This window comes from Sminthopsis crassicaudata, chromosome 1 (genome assembly GCF_048593235.1).
Source record: "Sminthopsis crassicaudata isolate SCR6 chromosome 1, ASM4859323v1, whole genome shotgun sequence".
Lineage (NCBI taxonomy): Eukaryota > Metazoa > Chordata > Mammalia > Dasyuromorphia > Dasyuridae > Sminthopsis > Sminthopsis crassicaudata.
The window spans coordinates 60,853,006-60,872,087 of NC_133617.1; the positions used below are offsets into that span (position 1 = coordinate 60,853,006).

Here is a 19,082-nt window from a genome sequence, read left to right on the forward strand (position 1 = left end):
TTTTTATTTGATTATTTAACAATTACATTTTTAACTGGTTCATCCAGAGTCTGGGAATGTTCTAGGTCACAGTCTATGTTTGACACCTGACCTAGTCTTGCTTTGCACATGACAGTCAGTCAAAGCTTAGACTGAGTTAGACTTAATTACTAAAAATCCATTCACATTTACTTACATACATAGGACTAATAAGAAAAAGGGTTTAGGTTTTTGACCCCATCCTCATCTTCTAAATTGCTCTAAAAAACATCTTCCACCTGGATATCAGCATGTACTATATGACCACTTTCCCAGCTATTTCTGGACACATTCCCTTATCCTAGAAGTCTGAGGCTGAGTATGAAGCCCTTCTAAACTTGTAAGGGAGGCAAGATAAGAATTTAGATAGTGATATTCCCTATCTTTCATGCATTTCCTATTGCAATGATTTTTGCTTGATCTTGTTTTTATTGACTTTGATTTGAATGTTGCTTAAACTAGGTATATTCAGGAATTATATTTGAAAATATTAAATATTTTTTTCTTTATCTCTTCAGACACCACAGTTTAGAAACCTCTGCTATGACAGATCATGTGTATATCTCTCTGTCTTATTTGTCAAAATTCTGTATACAAACCAGTATCTAGCTTTTACTTTCTTGGAGAGACCAATATCATCGAACCTATCTCCTTTTACCCCATTCATCAGGAAACTTAGCTTTTTTCTAGGAGTAAAGAATATTTCCACCACCCCTGGCTTTTCTGTTTCTGGTATTAATTATTTTGCAGCATTCTTAGCTGATTTCTCTTAGAAACAATTTGCAACTGATTTTGTTTTAAACCTACAGTACTTCTAGTTTTAGTCCAGTTTTTATTAACTCTCCTTGCTTACATGGAAACAGGCTTGTTGTAGGATGATCTCTTAGAGATCTTCTAATTCTAAATCATCTTACCTTTGAAATAATAATCCTAAACATTCTCCTTCACTTTTCAGATGAATTACTAAGGCTTTGAGATAAATTTACATGTCAGTGGTCATGAAGCTACTAGGGAAGGTGTAGGATCCTTATTTTCTGATTGCCAGCCCATTGCTTTTTCTTATAGTATTACATTATTGCATATTGTCTCTTTTCTTGTCCTTGGATGAGGAGAGGGATAAACTTTATTCCATATTTCAGAAGTGTTATTTTCCTCTACAAATGAAATTTTTAATAACAAAATGTAAATGATTTGTTTACTGGCTATTTCTCATACCTTTGCCTTTTACAATCCCAATTTCTCTCAAAATTAATAAGTAATACATTAATAAAATTAATAATAAATAAGTAATAAAATTGATTTTATCAAATCTTGGATCTTCTTTAAGTAAACTTCTGAAAAAAGGCTTATAACATTCTCAAACCTCGCTCATATCTTTTAAGCATTTACAATTAGACTACCTTCTAAGAATTTGAATTTACCTGTTAGTTTATAGTAGACAATTATTTCTTCACTTTAAAATGTTTTGTGTTTTTTTTTCTTAAACATCATAGTGTTTTTCCTAGAATTGAAGTCCTCATAGAGATCAGCAAAAACAGATTAGGTATGAGCTATAGATTGATGTTGATTACCACCCATGTTTCACCAGGGCTAGAGTAAAATTGAAAGTTTAGGGGTTTGTGAGGACTAGATGAGACTGGGGATAGCTTGTCTTCTTAGAGTCCTTTTTCCCAGCAAATTTTTTTTTTAAATACACATTATTTTATGAATGATTTTGGGAGAAAAAAATCACAACAAAAGGGAAAAACATGAGAGAGGTGTTTTTGTTTTTTTTAATGGGAAAAAACAGTGGACATAGCATATATTGATTTACATTCAGTCTCTTTAGGTCTTTATCTGGATGCAGATGGCATTTCTGTCTATGGGGATTGCTTTATATCACTGAACCACTGAGAAAAACAAAGAGTTATCATTGCACATTCTTGCTGGTACTCTGTACAACATATTCCTGGTTCTTGTGTTTCACTCAGCTTCAGTTCATGTAAATCATTCCAAGCCTTTCTAAAATCATTTTTTATAGAACAGTAATATGATGAAAAAAATTAAAATCAATAACATCATCATGAAAAGTACGTTTGAATTAGGATACTGCTTTCATAGCTTTGGCTTTTAAGGAATGTTAACATTACCCAAATAGAAAACTTTTACATGTTAATTAAAGGCATTATTTGTTTTTAATGCAAAATTGGCCCTTTTCTGTTATCTGAATCATTTTGAAGCTTTTCTCTTATCTGAGGTTGTAGTTAGTGTGCTGATTTCCTGGAAATGTGCTGACATTTCTTAACTTTCTCAATGTGTAGCTAAACCAGTGTGATGGCTCTTCTCTCCTATGGAAAGATAGTATTTCAGCAAAAGATATTAACAGAGTATAGAGGAAAGTTGAAATTTCTTCTATTTTTGGACCTTTCTATGACTGCAAATGAAGCATTCATTAAAAGTACAAATTGTTGATCTTTTGACACTTTCAGCCATCATACTTCATATTTACTTTCATAAAATTTTTACTTGTCTTTGTTGTTTAAAAATACATGAAGATTAATGCTTTCTACCTAATTTGTCCTTGCCTGAGATAAATGTGTGACTTTTTTTTTTTTTTGAAAAAGATTGTTTAATTTTAAACTTAAAACACCAAATAAAATGAGGATTTCTATATTCTATAGTAGCTCATTTTTTAAAAAGGATTATTCTCAAGACTGCAATTTTAATCATAAAAATTATTTTCAGTAATAACCCCTTCTTTGATTAGTTACATTTCTGGAATTGGGAGTTATTTGGTGCAATTAATTACTTTTAATCTTCACCACATATGTGCAGTTTGTATATGTATATGAGAAAAGGGGGAAGGGAAGTAGTGATCCAATTTACTGACTGGTCATTAGGGATTGTTTTATATTATTTTTCTACAAACCTTTTTAGCTTTTCTTTGATGAAGGGTCATTTTCTCTTCCAACTGCTATAGTTTGGATTATTGTAATAACCAGGAAGTTAACTATACCCAGGTTTCTAGAGATATGAATGACAGAAGACACAATTTATTTTTATTTTGTATTTACTCTGCTTCTGTACCCACTTTTTTTCCTTAAGAAGCGTGGATCATAAGTAAAGAATTCTAGCACTATCAGTTATTAAAGTTCTTTGCAGGAATGAAATAGCCTTTGTTAAATGCTTACAAATAACTCAATTTGAATTATACGACAACACTTATTATTTCCATTTTACAGTTGAGCAAACTGAGGCAAACAAATTAAATCATTCACCCAAGATTACATACCTAATGAATTAATAGAAATTCTGATGATCAAAATCTCAGAATTCTCCAATTTCTTTTATCATTGTTGCACTTCCAGCAGCATGTGTATTGCTTTTAAGCAATGATATGTTCTCACATAGAATTTTCTAAGAGTCACTTTATATATTTTGTTTATGCACATACAGGGAATCCGAGGCACAGTGCATAGGGAATATGTGATATAGTGCATACTTCAAAAATTCATCAATTGTCTCTCTGGAAGTGGATAGCCCTTTTCATCTTGAGCTCTTGAAATTGTTTTGAATCGTTTTATTAATCAGAATAACTAGTCTTCATTAGTTTATCATCATTATAATATTGCTGTTCCTGTGAACAATGTTCTTCTGATTCTTTTCTTAAATACAACAAAGATGATTAAAGGAGACTTGAAATTCAAGATGTGTACATTAATAATATATATGCACTGGCCTACAGATCTGTTAGTGGTATTGCTGGATCAAAGGCTATCCTCCATAATTCCAAAGTGTTCTCCAGATTCTAGTTCACAACTCTTCCAGTAGTAGTTAGTATCCCTATTTCATTATGCCATTCCTCCCCTTCCTCCCCCCTAAAGCATTTGTCATTTTCCTCTTTTGTCATGTTAGCCAGTCTGGGAGATGATACCTCAGTTGTTTTGATGTGCATTTCTCTTCATGAAATTGCTGGCTTTATTCTTTTGAAAGCTGCCTATTCGTATCCATTGAGAATAGCTTATTTTTATTAAGTTGACTCAAGACCATATATACATGTTTATATTTGAAAAATTAGGCCATTATAAAAGAAAATTAGCAAAACTTTAAACAAATTTTTCATGTATTACCCTTGTAGACAAAAGTATGGGCTATAATGATAGTATAAGTGTATAAGTGGGTTGTGTTCATAAATGATTTCATGATAAAATTCAAAAGAATAGTTGTTAATGGTTTGTATTGTAATGGTTTTTGCAGGGTGATTTAAGAGTCCTGGCGATCTATTCTTAAATCTTGTGCTTTTCACCATATTTATCTGTATTTTGGAAACAGTCATGTTCCCATCAGTGACATGCTTATCAAATCAAAAAAAGCTGTACTTAATACTTGATACATTGAGTGAGAATGTCTGCATCCAATAGACTAGAAGTCATGAAATTTATGAAAGTAAATGTAAAATCATTTTTAATAGCTTTTAATTTTTCCAAATCATGCAAAAATAGTTTTCAACATTCACCTTTGCAAAATCTTGTGTTCCAAATTTTTCTCCTTTCTTCTCTCCTCCTCCACCCCCAGATAGCAAGCAATCCAATATAGGTTAAACATGTACAATTCTTCTAAACATATTTCCATATTCATCATGCTGCGCAAGAAAAATTAGATCAAAAGTTGAAAGAAAAAAAAAACACAGGATAAAACAAAAAGGTGAAAAAACTATGCTTTGATCCACATTCAGTCTCCATAGTTCTCTCTCTGGATGCAGATGGTTCTCTCCATCCCAAGTCTATTGGAATTGTCTTGGATCATCTCATTGTTGAAAAGAGCCACGTCCATCAGAATTGATCATCGTATAATCTTGTTGTTGCTGTGTACAATGTTCTCTTGGTGTTCTACTCACTTCAGTTAGCATCAGTTCATGTAAGTCTTTGCAGGCTTTTCTGTAATCAGCCCTACTCATTATTTTCTTATAGAGCAATAATATTCCAGTACATTTATATATCATAACTTATTCAGCCATTTCCCAGCTGGTGGGCCGCTACTCAATTTTTAGTTCCTTGACACTATAAAAAGCACATGCAATGCTTGCTGGTGATTTCAGACAGGTGCAGTGTATCACTAAATATAAAATCTTAAAGTAAAATCAGTTTCATAAGGATAAGATGAGAGACATGATTACACAACAGTTTTCCTTGTACAATCTGGAAATTTAAGTGGACTTTTAACAATATAATATGTTCTTAGCCTAGAGGATTAAGGTAACAGGTAGTTGTTAGAATAAATTTTAAAGTGGCATATTAATGCTAGATATTACCATTGTCCTCATCTTCCTCATTATTATTATTTTAATTGGCATATTTTCAATATTGAGGGCATGATCATGTTTGCCTTGGGAACTCCTTTCATTGATGGTTAGATGACTTGAGAATTGATACGACCCCAAAAAAAATTTGTCACCTGGGTAGAATAAGAAGGCAAACTCAGGAGCAGCTAGGTGGCGCAGTGGATAGAGCACCAGCCCTGAAGTCAGGAGGACTTGAGTTCCCATATGATCTCAGACACTTAACACTGCTAGCTGTGTGACCTTGGGCAAGTTACTTAACTCCAATTGTCTCAGCAAAAAAAAACGGCTGCAAGCTCATAAGCAGCATCTCTAAATTTTTTTTTCCTATGACAGTCATACATTCCAAAATTGTGGGTGTATATTTTGAAACTTTTTAATGGTACTTTATTATTGTGAACTTTACACAGGAAAACACAGACAATTCTTTATGGTACTAAATCTCTATTTCATGCTGCCTGCTTCTAATTATAAAAGAAAATTCTATACTTTGCTTTCAAAATTGTCATGCTAATCTATGCTTCTGTTTGCATTTTCAAAAATATTAAATATTAATTCAAAAATATTAAATAAATAATAAAAATATTAAAACTGTGACACCACTGTGTCACACTGATATCCTTTTTGGATAACTATTCTGAATTTTTGATATTCTGATAATCTTTTAAAAACAACAATCTTTTTTTATAAATAGTGTAGTCAAGCAAAATGAATCTATGCTGTAGCTATGTCCAAAGAAAATTTTTCTGTGCATTGTGTTCATATCCTTTCTTTCAAGACGTGAGTAATATGGTTTACCACACATTTGCTGAGACATGGTTCATCATTGCATTAATAAGTCTTTCTTCAGTCTTTTCTTGTTTTCAAATAAAGTTGGGTTTTGTTCTTGTTTTACAATTCGCTACATTCCCCATATTCTGTTAACTTGGTTTTGTGTTGGTCAATTTCCTGGATTCTCTGTAAAATGTATTTATTGTTTATGATACAATAATAATTCTATTGCATCCATATCCCAAAATCTGATTGGTGATCCCCTAATTGTCTTAAGAAACTATCTGAAGCATCCCTTTACCCTCAAGGTCTTTGCTTTTCTTTTTCCTTGTCAGAAATAGGAATTTTGTTAATGTATGTCTGTTTCTTTTGCAGTGTTATATGTGCATGCATATGTGTGTTTTCAACATATCTTTGGTCAAAATTTGTATAAAAAGTTTATATAACATTGAAATTCTTCTGATACTTTCTTTCCTCCATGTTCTTGTTTGTTGTATACTCATCACCCAAATTGTGAAAAATACTCCATTATTCTTTCTTTCTATACTTGCATAGTCCTTTCACCTGCCCATCTCTTTTAGCTTTCACAACAGAACCAATCTGCCTGGTGGCCTGTTTTTAAAAAATAAAAATTTTGTCAAAGTTCTTTAAATACATTAAAGTTTTGAAAGAAAACTTTTCTTGTCTATTCATCAGATGTTAATACTATAAACATTTTCCTTTCTAGATTTTATTGAACTCTTAAGATTTCCTAGTTTTTCCTCAGTTTTATTCTTTTCATTAGAATAGTTTAAAAAATTACATTAAAGTTCCATTTTTCCCCCTGTTAGATTATACTCAGTTTTTCAGGATGTTATTCTTGGTTGAAAGTTTCTATATTTGACCTACTAGAATATTGTCTTCCTAGATTTCTTCTTATATGGTAGCTACTGCTAGTTCTTGTGTATAAATTTGAATTTGAAACTTTTTTCCCCTTCCTCCTTTCTTCTCTTTCCTCTTTCTTACTCCCTTTCAGTATTTTCTCTTTCTGGGAACTTTGGATCTTGGCTATGATGTCACAATATGATCTTACCTTATCTTTGCTATCTTATTTTAATACTTGGGGGCAGCTTTCCTTTGTGATTTTCTAAAAATTATGTCCAGGGATTTTCTTTTCCCCTTTTTCTCCCCCTTAAAAAAATCCTTTCCTTGACATCTTTTCCTGGTCTGATTTTTTTTTTTAATTTTTATTTTTTATTGGATTAGATTGTTTTGTCTTTCATTTGTCTTGTATTTTCTTCACTCTTTTTTTGATTTTGTTCTAATATATCTTGCTGTCCCATCAAGACTGATTTTTGTTTGGTCTCTTCTGCTTTTCAAGGAATCTTATTTCTTGGATAAAGTTTACCACATTTTTTTCTAAGTTATTCTTCTAATTCTTTCCTCTGAAATTTTATTTTTTTTCTTCTGTCTTTATCTTTTTTTTCATTTTCTCTAGACATTCATGTCGTCCTTGTGGGAAATCTAGTTGTTGGTTTGTTTGTTTTTTTTGTTCTTTGTTGTTGGTTGATTTTTCCTTCCTGTTTAGCCTCCTTACATATATTGGAAGGCTTTATTAGGTTTTTAACACATTATTTATGGAAAATCTAGATGGTTCTTTATTTGTACGTTTAGCCTCCTTGTAGGTGTTAGAGAATGTTACTGTTTTGTGGTCATTTCAGTCATTTCTGACTCCAACACACAGGGTAAACAGGGTTAAGTGACTCGCCCAGGGACCATAGGTTTCTTGAGACTGAATTTAAACTCAGGTCTTTCTGGTTCTGGTCCTGGTGTTCTATCCCTTTTACCTCTGTTTACCTGTATTGGAGGATTCCACAATTACTATACTGCACAAGAAAAATCAGATCAAAAAAAGAAAGAAATGAGAAAGAAAACAAAATGCAAACAGCAGCAAAAAAAGTGAAAATACTATGTTGTGAACCACTTTCAGTCCCCTCAGTCTTTCTCTCTGGGTACAGATGACTCTCTTCATTGCAAAATACTTTTTGTCTGAAAGTCTTCTCAGGGGCTGCCTCTGAACACAAAGCTTTGCTAATAGCCTTTTTTTCCTTTTGCTTTCAGTCTTCTCTCTGGTTTTTTAGATGGTTTTGGAATATGAGAAAGTCATTTATTGTAGGTTTTTGTTAGATTTCTTGTTCCATTATTCAATCTAATGACTTAGAAGGTCAATATGTAGAACTTTGTCAGTTTGATCCCAATTCAGGAAGCCATTTTACTCTGAAGTCTTTATAGACTTGCCAGACTATTACAAGGATAGTCTTTCAAAATCAAATCTGAGCCACCAGGACAATGTCTTACTGAAAATAAAGGTAGTTAATTTTGTTAAAATAATCTAAAAATTCCATTAAAACCTGCTCTTACAAAGGAGAGTTACTCATATCCCAATGAATCCGTGATTTGATTGGTATATGTGTTTCTTCTCATGTAGGTCAACCCAATTATAACTTAATAACTCTAATTCATATCTAGTAGTTTTGTTACAAAGGTTATCTACCCAATGTGGTTCTTTTCAAGAAAATAGGCTCCTTGAATGCAGCGACTACTTAATATTTGTCTATGTAACCCCACTGCTAGACAAATGGTAGATTTCTTGGTGGGTGTTGATTATTTTTGGAGAAAGAAAAGGAAATAGAAGAATTGTAATTGGATTGGGAAATTTACCTAGAAATGACGTTTGCTCATAGTGTGTAAAAGAGCCAGTTAAAATCCATCATAACTAGTTGCTTTGGCTCAGCATTTATATTTCTTTTATTCTTTGCCTCTTCTACTGCTGTTATCAAATAAAACTGTCAGCTCTTTTTAAAACATGCTTTCCATCTTAATCACACAAGTATCTTGTTAGCTTTTATGTTCTGTGAAACTGTCAGCGCTTCTAGTTGGCCATTCTTATCATGCTAGAAGAAATGGCTGTCTACATTATTTGATAGTCTAGAAGTCTAAGTATTTTTGAATAATTCAGCAGCCAGTTGGTTATTGGTCCCTTTTGAGCTGCAGAAATAGCACTGTTGTGATCAGGTAAGATAGTTGAATAAGCAGAAATCAGTTGTTTTCTCCAGGACAAAGTTGACTCGGCTGGAATCCTCAGCCTCTTTCCTCTGGAAAGTCTTTTTTTAAGCCCCATAAATAATAATGTTTCATTGGGAGTTGTTAAGTGTATCTTTTGCATGTTTCCTTTGTGGTTAGTAATTGACACTATTTGGCTGCTCCTCACATGATAATTCTTTCCTATTTTTATACATATTCTTTCTGAATACATTTAAATGTCATTACCCATTTAGAGTTTCATGTGAATATATTTGGTTTTCTGCCTGAAATTTTTTTTTTAAGGAAACAAACGAGAAAGCTGAGAAAATTGCTGTTTCTGAAAGCTTTCATACAAGACTGAATAGGGAACAACTAGGACCTCTGTTTGAAGTGGCCTGGCAGGCACTTATTCTGAAAAGGAACCAAACCATGGATGTCAGACCTTTGGTGAAAAAGTTTGTGCTTCATTCAAGTTTGGCTTTCTCTTGGAAGAAGACTGTAACTTAGTCCCCACAGCTCCAGAGGAGATAACTAGGAGATAACTAGGTGGATGATACAAGGAAAGAGATTTTGAGCACTTCTCGGTTATCATTTAGAAATGAAGTACACTGTTTCAAATAATGCTTTCCCCTTAATTAAAGGCTTTTAATCACTGTTTGGGGAGATCCAGGTTTCACAACTTTGTTAGGAAAGCAGCTGAAAGTCTTTAATCCAATAAAAAAAAAAATGACCATTTTATTCTTTCACTATGTCATGATCCATTGCCATTATGAAGTTTCAGCTCCCTATCCTGAGACTACTGTGGGGAAATACCCTTCTTTTAAGATGAAAGTGTGACTAGAAAATTAGCCCATTTCTCTCAACCTCTCTGCACTCTATTTTTCTGAGTCATTTAATGGATTGCAGAAATGGAATTATGATCTTATCAGCCAAGTCAGCTTAGTTCTAATGCAGAACTATTTTTGCTGGGATGAGGTAAGCCCAGAGCACAGCTGAATTCTTCAGCTCCCAGCAGTGTTAGCAGTTCAATTGTTGACACTCCAGTTTCCAGGTGTGTTGTGATTTTTAGAGTATACGAATGGACAGATATAAAGAAGAAAATCAAATTGTTAGTCTTACAAATGAAAAGGGGTATCTTTCCACCAATGAAGAGGAAATTAGAGAAATAATGAGTTACTTTGCCCAACTTTATGCCAATCAATTTGATAACTTAAGTGAGATGGATGACTTCCTCCAAAAATATAGGCTTCCTAGATTAACAGAGGAGGAGATAAATTGCTTAAATAGTCCCATTTCAGAAAAAGAAATAGAACAAGCTATTAATCAACTCCCCAAGAAAAAATTGCCAGGACCAGATGGATTTACATGTGAATTCTACCAAACACTTAAAGAACTAGCCCCAATGTTATATAAATTATTTGAAAAAATAGGGGATGAAGGAGCCCTGCCAAACTCCTTTTATGACACAGACATGGTACTGATACCTAAACCAGGTAGATTGAAAACTGAGAAAGAAAACTGTAGACCAATGTCCTTAATGAATATTGATGCTAAAATCTTAAATAAGATATTAGCAAAAAGACTTCAGAAAATCATCCCCAGGATAATACACTATGATCAAGTAGGATTTATACCAGGAGTGTAGGGCTGGTTTAATATTAGGAAAACTATTAGCATAATTGACCATATTAATGATTAAATTAATAAAAACCATACGATCATCTCAATAGATGCAGAAAAAGCATTTGATAAAATCCAACATCCATTCCTACTAAAAACACTTGAGTATAGGAATAAATGGACTATTCCTTAGAATATTTAGGAACATATACTTACGACCATCAGTAAGCATAATATGCAATGGAGATAAACTGGAACCTTTCCCAGTAAGATCTGGAGTGAAACAAGGTTGCCCACTATCAACATTACTATTCAGTATTGTATTAGAAATGTTAGCCTCGGCAATAAGAGCCGAGAAAGAGATTAAAGGAATAAGAGTAGGTAATGAGGAAATCAAACTGTCATTCTTTGCAAATGATATGATGGTATACTTAGAAAACCCCAGAGATTCTAATAAAAAGTTATTAGAAATAATTCACAACTTCAGCAAAGTTGCTGGATACAAAATAAATCCACATAAATCCTCAGCATTTTTATACATCACCAACAAAATGCAACAGCAAGAGATACAAAGAGAAATTCCATTCCAAACAAATGTTGAGAGTATAAAATATTTGGGAATCCATCTACCAAAGTAAAGTCAGGAATTATATGAGCAAAATTACAAAACACTTGCCACAAAAATAAAGTCAGATTTAAATAATTGGAAAGACATCCAGTGCTTGTGAATAGGCCGAGCGAATATAATAAAGATGACAATACTCCCCAAACTAATCTATTTATTTAGTGCTATACCAACCAGACTCCCAAGAAACTATTTTAGTGACCTAGAAAAAATAACAACAAAGTTCATATGGAAGAATAAAACGTCAAGAATTTCAAGGGAATTAATGAAAAAAAGTCAGATGAAGGTGGTCTAGGTATACCTGATCTAAAGCTATATTATATAGCAGCAGTCACCAAAGCCATTTGGTATTGGCTAAGAAATAGACCGGTCGGTCAGTGGAACAGATTAGGTACAAAGGACAAAAAGGTTACAACTATAGCAATCTAGTGTTTGATAAACCCAAAGATATCAACATTAGGGAAAAAAATTAATTATTTGAAAAAAACTGTTGGGAAAACTGGAAATTAGTATGGCAGAAAATAGATATGGATCCACACTTAACACCATATACCAAGATAAGATCAAAATAGGTCCATGATTTAGGCATAAAGAATGAGGTCATAAATAGATTAGAGGAACAGAGGATAGTCTACATCTCAGACCTGTGGAGGAGGAAGGAATTTATAACTAGAGAAGAACTAGAGATCATTATTGATCACAAAATAGAAGATTTTGATTACATCAAACTAAAAAGTTTCTGTACAAACAATACTAATTCAAACAATATTAGAAGGGAAGTAACAAATTGGGAAAATATTTTTACAGTTAAAGGTTCTGATAAAGGTCTCATTTCCAAAATATATAGAGAATTGATCCTAATTTATAAGAAATCAAACCATTCTCCAATTGATAAATGGTCAAAGGATATGAACAGACAATTCTCAGATAATGAAATTGAAACTATATACACTCATATGAAAGAGTGTTCCAAATCACTACTGATCAGAGAAGTGCAAATTAAAACAACTCTGAGATATCACTACCCACCTGTCAGATCGGCTAAGATGACAGGAACAAATAATGATGATTGTTGGAGGGGATGTGGGGAAACGGGGACACTAATACATTGTTGGTGGAGTTGTGAAAGAATCCGGCCATTTTGGAGAGCAATCTGGAACTATGCCTAAAAAGTTATCAAACTGTGCATACCCTTTGATCCAGCAGTGCTACTACTGGGCTTATATCCCAAAGAAATACTAAAGAGGGGAAAGGGACCTGTATGTGCCAAAATGTTTGTGGCAGCTCTTTTTGTAGTGGCTAGAAACTGGAAGGTGAATGGATGTCCATCAATTGGAGAATGGTTGGGTAAATTATGATATATGAAGGCTATGGAATATTATTGTTCTGTAAGAAATGACCAGCAGGATGAATTCAGAGAGGCTGGCAGAGACTTGCATAAACTGATGCTGAATGAAATGAGCAGAACCAGAAGATCACTATACACTTCAACAACAATACTGTATGAAGATGTATTCTGATGAAAGTGGATATCTTCAACATAAAGAAGATCCAACTCACTTCCAGCTGATCAATGATGGACAGAAAGAACTACACCCAGAGAAGGAACACTGGGAATTGAATGTAAAATATTAGCACTACTGTCTATCTACCCAGGTTACTTATACCTTTGGAATCCAATACTTAACGTGCAACAAGAAAATTGGATTTACACACATATATTACATCTAGGTTATACTGTAACACATGTAAAATGTATGAGATTGCCTGTCATCTAGGGGAGGGAGTAGAGGGAGGGAAGGGAAAATCTGGAAAAGTGAATACAAGGGATTATGTTATAAAAAAATTACTCGTGCATATATGCTATCAAAAAATGTATAATTATAAAATTAATTTTAAAAAATAGCTTTTGGCTAGAAAGGAAATTATTCCATAAAACTTTACAACATTTTTGTATATAGTACCAGTAAAAACTTAATTAATAAATAAATAGAATAAATAAAAATATTCAGTAGTTAAGATACTAAGGTATATACTTGATTTGTATAAATACAACTGTCTTTAAAATACTTTATAGAAATAAAGGAAAGATGTAAGTAAATATAGTAATTTGATGTCTGTTTTAGCATGCACTAAATTTTGGCGAAATTAGAATTAGATAAGAAATGATAGGATGGAGATAATACTAATAAAAATCTTGCTATCCAAATTATATTGGTAGAAACTGGAGACACATATGAGCCCCAGTAGATAGGTATGCTAAGATATAGATTTCAAAATATGCAACAGAATGACTACATGAAAATATATTCCATCTCACAAATTAAGACAACCTGCCAGGTTATATCACACTATGCAAATTGGCTTGGAAGGCAACCCAAAAAAATGGGAACTATCACTGTTACATATTTAAGGAAGAACCATGGTGAAGTGGTGATAACAGATTAATAATCGTTCATTGTGGATAGCAATGCTAATTTATATAAGAAGAGATGTAAACTTTCTGTGCCCTTTTGACATGGTTGTCCTACTGAAGGACTTAAACCCCTAGGAGTTAAAACATACAAAGGTCTATTTATGAAAATATTCAAAGCTGTGCTGGTGTTTTAATAGTATCCAAAAAATGAAACAAAATTGTTCTCTAATTATAGTCATTAAAAACTCTTATTACATTGCTATAATCTAATATACCTGTACAGTGAGACCTGAATTTAACAAGCAGAATGAATAAAACATCATATGTGTACACAATTGGTACAACAGTGTAAATAAAAAATTCTCCTAAAGGATGATTCCTTGGAAAAAACGACTGAATGTTTTGAAGACTCTAAATAAAATATACTTTACCTCTAGAGGCAGAGTATTCTAGATATAATAGATATAACATATTATGGGGATTTGAAGGGTTATAAAGTGAATTTCTTTTTTAATGAAGACATTGTTGATAAGGAGCTGCTAAATAATAGCTTCCTTGTAGTAATTCCAAATATGGTGCTTTATAATATACACCCATTGTTGTCATTAACATAAAGTATTAGCAAGGAACTCTGTATTCTCCATGGTGTTTATGCTGTAACAGATGCTACTAAATGATGAAGGGCTGTTCAAGTATGTACCTGATGATTGACTGTGTATTTGCTATTCAGTATATTTTGTATATAGTCAGATATATATATTTGATGTAAGAATTTAAGCTCTTTGATGACAAGGACTACAGTAAATGTTTGTTGATTGATTTAGTCCCTTTATTTTACCAAGGAATAAACTGTAAACCTGAGAATTTAAGCCCAAGCTCCCATACTATGCTACCATTAGAGCCAGACCTGGAACCACACGTGTTCATACCTTCTCTAATGCTCTTTACTGGTCTACCTTACTAACTCCTAATCCTAACATATTTTCAACATTATCCTTTTCTACCATTGCCTAGCACACCAATATGGGAAATAGGATCCCAAGTTTAAGGAAATTCAGCACCTCCAGGATTGTGTTAACATTACTTAATGATGCTAAACATTTATCAGGAAAGAAGGAATTTAGTTTTGTCATATATTTTCAATGTGTGTTCTCTAGTTTTCATTAATTGATAACAGATGAGTATGAACAAATAGTTTCCTGGTAAGTAACCTTATGTGAACATATAGCAAATTAGTATATTTAGCTGATATCGAGTCCAAGTGTGAGAATGAAATCAAGAGCAAGAAAAGTTTGCCTATAGGCCATAGCCACAAGTCATTTCTTTAATGTCTATGTTTTATTGTGAGGGATTTCAAAAAACTATTGCCAGATGATTTAATTCTTCATCCTCCTTTTGGCTCAATGTTGCCTTTCATTCTGAAAGAGAATTTCATAGACTTCTCACTCTTCTGTGGGCATTTCTGAGCTCAGCACAGCTAGCTATTTGTTCTCTTAGTTGGTTGCTCTAGAGTCTGCAAACCCAACACATTAATGTAGCTATTTTCTTCTATTCAGGATGTGTTTGAGATGCGCTTTGCAAAGATGCCTGATGAGCCTGAAGAGCCAGTGGTTGCTGTGTCCTCCCCTGTGGCACCACCACCCACCAAGGTGGTACCTCCACCTTCATCTAGTGACAGCAGCAGTGACAGCTCCTCAGACAGTGACAGTTCAACTGATGACTCTGAGGAGGAGCGAGCTCAGCGACTGGCAGAACTTCAGGAACAGGTACTGGCTATCTCACAGTCTACAATATCTTTATGTACTTTGCAGATTGCTACCTTGAGATCAAGTTTGGAATAATCTTAAAATGGGATCTAAGGATAGACGTTAAGTCTAGTGCTTCTTAGCCTCACAATTAAGTAAAGCTTTTTCCTCTCATGATATGCAGAATTCAAGAACTCTTTGGTATGACTTCTAGGGAGAACATATTTTTTCAATGTCATGAATACCAGGAAAGCATTTACCCTGGTTACCCTATTTATAGCATTTCTGCTATTCCATCAAAGATCCATGTCTCCCTTATACCTTCTACTCTGGTACAACTGTGATTGACTTACTATACCATCTCTGTACTATACCATCTATCTATAGCCTTTTTTTTCTGATAGCTTTCAAAATTCTTTTTTGTAATACTTTGTGTTCCAACTTTTGCTCTTACCTCCTGAAACTCTCCCCTCCCCAAGACAAAATCTGATACAGGTTAAATTCTAACTATGTTCTTTATTTTCTCTCTGTTTAGTCCTCGGAAGAGTGAAACCAACTCAGACCTCTTTGAGCATTTACTAGAGCAAAGAAAACCCTATCCTCTTGAGAAAAACCTATACCATATTCCTCACCCCAGTTCTTCTTGGAATGTTACTGTCCCCTTTGGCTTTTGCCATTTAACCAAGCTCCTAAATATTATTATTTCAATTACCTTTATTCTTCCTCATTTCTTGACATCAAACATGGCTACTTGTATTTAGACTTTTCTCCGTTTGATTCTGTGTAAGATCAGGACAGAGAGAAGAGCATATCATGGAAAATATTTATAATAAACCTCTTGTCTGTCTCCTAGCTCAAGGCAGTTCATGAGCAACTTGCTGCGCTCTCCCAGCCTCAGCAAAACAAACCAAAGAAAAAAGAGAAAGACAAGAAAGAGAAGAAGAAAGAGAAGCACAAAAAGAAGGAGGAAGTGGAAGAAAACAAGAAAGGCAAAGCAAAGGAACCACCTCCCAAAAAGGCAAAGAAAAGTAACAGCAGCAACAACAATGCCAGGTCTGTGACTCAAGCCACTGGAAGGAGGAGAAAGGAACCTACCTTGAACCAGGAGAGCCCAATCACTCATACTGTGTGGTTGATTTTACAGACTCTTTCTCTCTTTAGTTTTGGCTAGTTTATCAGTTATTCCAGTTCAGTGATACTAAGGTTAACTGTTGAGGAAATCCCTACTAGCTCAGTGACTATTGATTGCAATCTCACTATGATTACCTTCTAAATGTAAAGAATTAGAGACTATACCTCCATAGCCTCTGGTTCAGTTGGTCATGAGTTTGACTGTTTATTATTTTGGCGGGGGGAAAGGGGTTATTCTTGTTTAATGGGTCTGCTGATTTTTAAGGATTCCTTTTACCCTGATCCTAAAATAATTATATATTGAGACGATTCTATAGCTGGAGCTTTCATTGCATTTTTTCAGTTGCATGCCTATTTGTTTTTAAAAGGATAGTAATTGAAGTATCAACAAACCTGAGTTCACAAGTAAAAAAGGTGGTCAGGAAGAGAGAGGTCTCAAGAGATAGCCCTTCTAACCTCTTAAGAGTCTCTCTTGAATGTTTTTAGGTGGGCTATCTTCCCCTGTTTAGTAAAAAAAAAAAAAAAAAAGTTAAAAGTTAGGTATATTTGCCTGAGTGGATAAACAAGCAAAAACCCCTTCACACTTGTCAATGTAGTTTCTTTCTATAATGACAGTTTAAGATTGAATCATTTAGATTGTATTAAGACTCTGCTTTTTTCTCTTTTGTGCCTTCTTCTAACAATGTGTCACTTTGTTCTTTAAGTAGCAAGAAGGAACCTATGCCTATGAAGAACAAACCCCCTCCCACCTATGAGTCTGAAGAAGAGGACAAATGTAAGCCAATGTCTTATGAGGAGAAGAGACAGTTGAGTTTGGACATTAACAAGCTTCCTGGTGAGAAGCTGGGCAGAGTTGTCCATATCATCCAGTCCCGGGAACCTTCGCTGAAAAACTCCAACCCAGATGAAATTGAAATCGACTTTGAGACATTGAAACCTTCTACCTTACGAGAACTAGAGCGCTATGTCACTTCATGTTTGCGGAAAAAGAGGAAACCTCAAGGTATCTTTTCTAGTCTTGCAAGTATACCTATCTGGGATGACAGGCATAGAGAGCAATGAGATCAGAAACTAGAAATGTCATTTACCAGCCAAGAGACAGTTCACTGGTCAAAATAATACTTTCAAGTCAGTTTTTAGATTCTCACGATAACATTTTTGTGTGTATGTGTGTCTGTGTGCCTTTTGCTTTTGTGGTCTCCTCTTTCCCAGAGATTCTATCCCTTCTGGCTTCTTCAGAAAGCTCTGTGTATGGATATCTGCAGATGCATGTACCCTCATATATAACTCCACTGTCTGGATCTTATTATTATTATACTCTGATCTTCACCATAAATAATACTTCACTATTTTTTATGTTTTTGGGGGACTCTGCCAATGAGGTATTAAATGACTAGCCTGAATTAATTTTTTTAATGTGCATCTTCTGTACCTAGAATTTTTGAATTCAGATTCACTTTTGGGCTAGAAATGTCTTTCACAAGAAAAAGACAACTAGTAACCATTCAACTATAAACAAGCCTCATCACAAGGACTATAGCTATGTATGTACTTCTCTGAGAGTTGATAAGTATTTTTTTATACCTATTATTACAGTTCCATTTTGATCTTAATCTAATATTCCTTTCTTCCCTTGTATATGCTGCAAAATATCTTGAAATAGGAGGGGTATTATGGGCAGATGGACAATAAATGATATTGGCATGCAAATTGCACTCTTTATAGTTGTATTAGAAATTTAGCAGTCTTAATATTCTTTGCCGAAATCACACTACTCAAGTCATTAAATATTTATGTATTTCCTGTAAGTCACCTGGGGCAGATAGTTGGTGCATGAAGCTTATCTTCATAAGTTCAAATCCAGTCTCACCTCTTCTTTGTAACTCTGAGCAGTTGCTCATTTGTAAAACTAGTTGGAAAAGATAATGGCAAATCAACGCCAATATCTTTGCCAAGAAAACCCCAAATGGGATCTCTGAAGAATCAGATAAGACTAAAAGACAACTGAACTAAAAAGACTAATGTATGCCAACTACTATCCATACTTTGGGGATTCAAAGAAAAGTCCTCTCAAAAGAACCCCATTCCTTTCTCTCACAGAGCTTACATTGAATTGCGTACAAATAAATGTTAAGAGGTATTTAGGAGCTGTATGCTGATAATCTTTTAGTGTTTTCTAAAGACGTTGCTAGTGTTTTAAGTTTTCTTGTGTTAATAAAGGTCAAGATGATGAATCTCATCTCCTCTTTCCCTCCCCCACCAAAAAAATTCTTGTTTAGACCCAGATATTAATTTATTATACACTCATTATTTTTGTAATAACTTTTTCTTGAAACCTTTAGCTTGATCAAAAGTTCAAACTCAAAATCATCAAAA

General features: G+C 33.7%; 1 protein-coding gene across 3 annotated transcripts in view; it reads left to right on the forward strand.

Annotated features, from left to right (window-relative positions):
* Nucleotides 1–19,082, forward strand: part of BRD4 (bromodomain containing 4) — a 139,755-nt gene that overhangs the window by 88,972 nt on the left and 31,701 nt on the right. For 2 of the 3 annotated variants that reach the window (XM_074306630.1, XM_074306647.1), the window contains 3 exons: nucleotides 15,387–15,596; nucleotides 16,429–16,628; nucleotides 17,411–17,709. In XM_074306630.1, the coding sequence (XP_074162731.1) occupies nucleotides 15,387–15,596; nucleotides 16,429–16,628; nucleotides 17,411–17,709 (709 nt within the window). The remainder of the gene's footprint in view (nucleotides 1–15,386; nucleotides 15,597–16,428; nucleotides 16,629–17,410; nucleotides 17,710–19,082) is intronic. The other variant, XM_074306638.1, reaches the window with a different exon arrangement.